At 34.2% G+C, this 6,354-nt stretch overlaps 1 protein-coding gene across 2 annotated transcripts in view; it reads right to left on the bottom strand.

The window, feature by feature from the left end:
* Positions 1-381: 381 nt before the first annotated feature.
* LOC136030307 (erythroid differentiation-related factor 1-like) overlaps positions 382-6,354 on the bottom strand; it is a 76,808-nt gene continuing 70,835 nt past the window's right edge. For both annotated transcript variants that reach the window (XM_065709199.1, XM_065709200.1), the window contains exon 13: positions 382-617. In XM_065709199.1, coding sequence (XP_065565271.1) covers positions 467-617 — 151 coding nt within the window. In that variant the 3' untranslated portion in view covers positions 382-466. The remainder of the gene's footprint in view (positions 618-6,354) is intronic.

Genomic DNA, 6,354 nt, shown 5'->3' with positions numbered 1-6,354 from the left:
TAATTATTTATTGAAATACTAATTGAATTGATAAAAACAACTATACTGACTTCTTGTAAAAACCTTGCAATAATTACACTGTACTTTTTCTGCTAATTTTCGTATAGATTTATTTTACTTCAATGCAACTTAATTAAAATCAAGTAGCTGTGGTCATCAAGCCATGCCTAATTATAAAGCCAAGACAGTTAGTTCGAGTGAGTGAGAGGCAAATCTGGCATTAGGATTGTATAAAAATGATGTCAGTTCATTTGTTGATAGATAAGTCTATCTATCATCTGTCCATGCGTCATTCTTCTGGCAAAACTAATGTGGATAACATAGAACTAAACATAAAACTAAGGGAACTTTAAAAAAAAACTTTGCGCCTCAATAAATGCATAACATTTAATTATTAATTTATTAATATACACACGTAATATAAAATGATCAAGAAATCTACACCAGTTATATTATTCATTTTTTTTTATATGATATTAGTAGAACTCATCAGTTCAAAAGCTTTCTGGAAAGCCAAATCAAAGCTCTGCAGAAATTCTAAGAAAGGGGGCTTTTGATCCACTTTCAAAAGGACCTGATAAACTTCTTTAAGCCTAGTGACGTCAACTTCAGAGACCCTGCAAATAGAAAAATAGGGCTATGATTAGGCCCAACGCGTAAAATTATTTCAAGGGGGAGGGGTTTCTAAGAAATATATAAAATAATGCAAATTATGCAATTGCAAATTATGGAAAATGTAAAGAAAAACAAAAAAGTCTTGAATTTTTCAAAATTTTGGGAACAATGAAAAAATCATAAAATACTTAAAACTTTCAAAGGAACCTGATAAACTTCTTTTAGTGTATTTGCATCAAGTTCAGAGGCCTTACAAATAAAAAGGTAAGGGTATAATCAAGCACGAACTCATGCACTTACTTCAGGGAATTTTCAAAAAAAATATAAAAAGAACAAATTATATAAATACGTACAGAGAACAAATAAATCTCCATTTTTTCAAGACTTTGGAAAAACATTAAAAAAATTGTCCCATGGACTCGCCTGGGTTTTATTTCATACACATATTGTAAGGTTTAATGAACAAAATAAACGCAATACATCTAATTAGATTTGAACTTCAGTCAGGTTTAGGCCAAAAATTTTGTAATTAGGGGAGGGGGGGGGGCTAAATTAAACGGAATTCTGCTACAGAAAAAGTATTGCTTAACTATAAAATAACGGCTGGGCCCGCGGCTATAATTATCAGATAAACTTCCTGTAACTTCTTTATATATAAACTGTTTTCATCCATAATATAAATTCTTTTATATACAAACTGCTTTCATTTCTGCGTAAATTTTCAAGCTTAAACAAAACCAAGAAAACACATTTACTTTTAACGTTATTATTTATGTATGAGTCATCATACTAGCTGACTTAGTCTTTTTACAGCTTTTTATAGAAATATTTATGTGTTAGGTAGGGAAGGGTCAGACAGAGAATTATAACGCGCCACCGCCACCCCTCACTTACCGTGAACTCAACCTTGGTTTTAGCTTTACTCCAGCTTCAGTCACTTACTGCTGAAATTGAACGTGTTCTCCGCTTGGAAATCCCAAATTTGATAGTAAGAAAAAGAAAAGTAAATTTTGGATGATCATCGGAAAAAAAAAGAACGGGAACCTCCAAGAATATTAATTTACTGACCATGATATAATTTTGATTCCAATTAAATTTGCTCTTAAGAAACTCTGTCTTTCGTTTTTCAAACAAAACTTTGATCTCCACATCTCACTACTATTATTTTGTTGTTTGTCAAAAAGAAATTGAATCAGTATGGGAATCTATTCTTCAAAAAAAAAAAAAAAAAAAAGGATGTAAGGAAGGTGAAGAAACTACGCCACATAACAATATGGCAAACAAGAGAACCCCTCCCTCCCAGTTCTTTCAGGGGATATGTCTAAGAAATATAAAGAGAAAATAATATAAACATAATATAATAACAAATTTATATGCATAATTGTATTAAGGATATAATTATATAAATATAACCATATACACATGATGAACAAATTGCTCAGGAGCAGCTAAAGCAAATTTGCTCAGGAGCAGCTAAAGGTATTAACTTGAAACTTTCAGGAAACGTTGTGGGGGGTGTACAACTAAATGAAAAGACACGGTGTGCATCCACATTATAATAAGTCTGTTCAAAATCTCAGAAACACCTAGGACTATTACAAACTTTCAGGGCATATTGTAAGGGATGTTGAACTAAATCAAAAGACAGTATGATCATCCTGGTTGTCAAAAGGGTTTATCTGTGGTATCTAAATAACAGCAAAGAGCATTAAGTTGAAATATTTCAGGGCATGGTGACTGGATGTTGAAGTAAATCAAAAGAGACTACGTGCATCCAGGCGGTCAGTATCTCAGGAACGGCTCACTTTTAGGGAATGCTGAACTACATCAAAAGACATTATCTTCATCCTAGTTGTCAAAACCGCGTATTTGCAATGTCTCTGAAGGAACTAAGGATATCAATTCGAAAATTTAACGGAATTTTCAGAAAATATCGAACCAAATCGAAAGACACTATATGCATCGAAGTGGTTAAAAAGGCCCATCTGCAATTTATCAGGACCGGCTAAGGGTATTTAATTGAATCTTTCAGAGTATGTTGAGGGGGATGTTGAACAATATCTAAAGAAACTATGTGCATCCATGGTATGAAAATTGCGTATCTACAACATTTCAGGATCAGCTAAAGACCGAATGCTCAAGTCATGATCTTACCATTAACGTAGCCAAGTCGAAGATAATTCGTTTCAACCCTCTGAAGCGGAATATAGATATGCCTCTAGTCCCTTTCCCGATTGTGAACGAAATAAAAATCTTAGGAGTAACTTTCACTAGTGACTGTAGTTTCAGTGCCCATATTAATTTAACCGTCCACTAGGCTAATGCAAGCCTTCAGACACTTACCAAAATGAGGCGTTTTGGGTGTGATACTAAAAGCCTTCTCCATGCCTACACGTGTTATGTTCGCCCGTTGCTCGAGTACGCGTGCCCGGTGTGGGGTCCATCTGCTATCCGCACAGCGTACCTATTACGCGACATAGAGTGCGTCCAGAAAAGAGCAACAAGGATTATACTCCGAGACCGTGGCATACCCTACGATCAAGCCCTCGCTAAATTAAATTTATCTCCACTTATAGTCCGGCTGGAACACCTTATTCGCCAATTTGGAAAATTCATCCTAGCCAATAAGAGCCACCGATCACTACTACCCAAACCAGCCCCTCCCAATAGCCGAACTCGATTACGAAATAAACTTGTACCCCCTAAAGTACGAACCAATCGATACGCAAACTCATTTGTGCCTTTTTTCACATCAGTTTTTAATGCTGAGTTGTAGTGTGTGATTTTTGTTTAAATGTATGATTTTTGTGAAAAAATTGAATTTAGCTCTATGCTACGATAGTTTTTAAATATACCGATCTCTCTCTCTCTCTCTCTCTCTCTCTCTCTCTAAACATATTAAGTTAAGACCTTTAACGCATGTTCAGATAAATCTTGAACACACTCTATGCTTTCAGCATGTCAACAGAGCGTGTCTGCAACATCTCAGGAACAACTGCTCAAACACTAAGGATACGAATTTGAAACTTTGAGGGGATAGGGTGATATTTAACTAAATCACAAGATACTGTGTGCAGCCAGGTTGTCAAAAGGACATATCTGCACTATCTCAGGACCTTCTAAGGGTATTAAGCTGGAGCTTTATGGAAATGCTGAGAAGGGTGCTCAAAATAAATAATGTCAAAAGGACGTATCTGCACTATCTCAGGAACTTCTAAGGGTATTAAGCTGGAGCTTTATGGAAATGCTGAGAAGGGTGCTCAAAATAAATAATGTCAAAAGGACATATCTGCACTATCTCAGGACCTTCTAAGGGTATTAAGCTGGAGCTTTATGGAAATGCTGAGAAGGGTGCTCCATAAAATCAAAAGACATTATGTGTGTCAAGATCGTGAAATAGGAACTTTTGCAATATCTCAGAAATGGCTGAGGGTATTCAGTTTGAAATTTCAGGGAATATTGAAAGGGATATTGAACTAAATAAAAAAACATCAAGTGCATGACGGTTATAAAAATGGCATATATGCAATAACTCTATTGCAACTGGGCGTGTTAAGTTGGGTCGGTCATGGAAAGTTGAGGGGGATATTGAATTAAATCATAAGACACTTTGTGTATCAAGGTTGTTAAAAGGGAATATCTGCAATATCTTAGAAACTTCTAAGGGTATTGTGTTAAGACTTTCAATTAAAAGTGAGGAAGGTGGTAAACAAAATCAAAATAAATAATGTCAAAAGGACATATCTGCACTATCTTAGGAACTTCTAAGGGTATTAAGCTGGAGCTTTATGGAAATGCTGAGGAGGGTGCTGTGAATTAAATCATAAGACACTTTGTGTATCAAGGTTGTTAAAAGGGAATATCTGCAATATCTTAGAAACTTCTAAGGGTATTGTGTTAAGACTTTCAATTAAAAGTGAGGAAGATGGTAAACAAAATCAAAATAAATAATGTGCATCCATGTGGCCAAAGGGGCACATCTGCAAAATATCAGGAACGGCTAAAGGTATTCAGTTGAAACTTTCAGGACGTGTTCAACTAAATTAGAAGACATGTTGTCAAAATAGCGTACCTGCAATAATTCAAGGATGGCTAAAGCCACAAAATTGAACATTTCAGTGCATGTTGAGATAATTCAAAACAAGCATTCTCAAAAGGGCGTATCTACTACATCTCAGGAGCAGCTAAGGATACTAGGTTGAAACCTTCAGAGAATGATGAGGAAGGTGCTGAACACAATCAGAACTGAATAAAGGTACTGAAGCATAAATACAAGTTCTGGTTTCTAGAAGGCTCTGGAGAGGGGAGTGAGTTGGCCATACTCCTCCTGATGGAAGTTTCTGTTCGTTTGAAGTTTGACTTGACTATTTATAGTAATATCTGCTTATTTTGGGTTTCGTTTAATTATTGATGTTCATTTCATTTTAATTCAGTGATTTATGTTCATTTTAAGCTTGAATTATTATTTGACTTTATTTCCGCTTGTTTAATGTTGCTCTTACCCTTTTCATGAAAAAACTTTTTCGGTGGATATTTTTTTTTTTTTTTTTACATTAATATAATAGAAAATCAAGTCAATTACTCAGCGGGAATAAAAAGATACCATTAAACCAAACACGAAGAATTAGGTTATTTGAGTTTTAATTACAAAAAAATAGATGATGTGTGATGCTGTCCATGAAAGAGAAGTGCTTTTCTTTGAAATTTGAAGAGATCATTGAAACAATTTTAAATAGAGACACCTAGGAATAAAAGCCGTTTCGCGAGCAGGGTATGTTGAGGTAGAATTCAGAAACCAGGCAGACATGAACATGAACTGTTACACAAAAGGGAGTGTCATAAATCACGAGGACAGTTACAGTCCGAAATACCAAACCCTCCTCCCACGTAGGAGCATTATTACACCCAAAGCTTTGCTCTACTTGAGGCCCTCAAAAATAATAAACTCAGCTAAAAAAATAATTCCCAAAAAATAAGAATAATACCGAGAAATTGCCAGTGAAACTCAAAAATTCGCAAATCTTCTTTTACTAATTTCTCTGACATGGATTTATTTTCTTTCAGTTAAGAGCTTTGTTCCAAAAAGTACCTGGACCATAAAAGTAAATTATATTTATATATGTTATATATGTCATTATACATATAGAATGTGATTATCTATGTCATATCAAAACTGTAATAGGAAGTTCATCGCAAAACTCCCTTTTCCAATGGGTGCAGACTTTCTTTAAATAAAAGATGAGAAAACCTACTGTATTTTAAGATTTGTTTAAGTGCTAGTGTTATGCCATTAATATTGAACTGGTATTCAATACTTAAAAATAACTATCCAAATTGGATTACAATAATGCCTTGAAATTGCCAACAAAACCCAAAAATGTCGAAAAGTCTTTTGATAATTTTCTTCTATGTAATTTATTCTTCAATTAATTAAGAACACTGTTTCCTTGAGGGATTTCCCCTACAATGTACAATGAGGGATTTCCTAAGGACGGTAGGACAGGTTTTGTACACTTTCTGAATTTTTTACTATTATAAATCTTGTATTTATAATTGGTAAAGTTGATATTTTATGATTTTTGACAGGGTATTAGACTAATTGTTAGTTTGTGTGTAGTAAATTAATCAGTACGACGAAGCATGATCGTGAAGAATGGTGGATCAATGCAAAACATCTAGAATTGATTTTTTTTTTTTTTTTTTTTTTTTTTTTTTTTTTTTTTTTTTTTTGGTTTTTCT

The sequence above is a fragment of the Artemia franciscana genome, chromosome 8 (assembly GCF_032884065.1).
Source record: "Artemia franciscana chromosome 8, ASM3288406v1, whole genome shotgun sequence".
In the NCBI taxonomy this organism is placed as follows: domain Eukaryota; kingdom Metazoa; phylum Arthropoda; class Branchiopoda; order Anostraca; family Artemiidae; genus Artemia; species Artemia franciscana.
The sequence above is the reverse complement of the archived record's forward strand: the minus strand, read 5'-3'. Positions and strand labels throughout refer to the sequence as shown.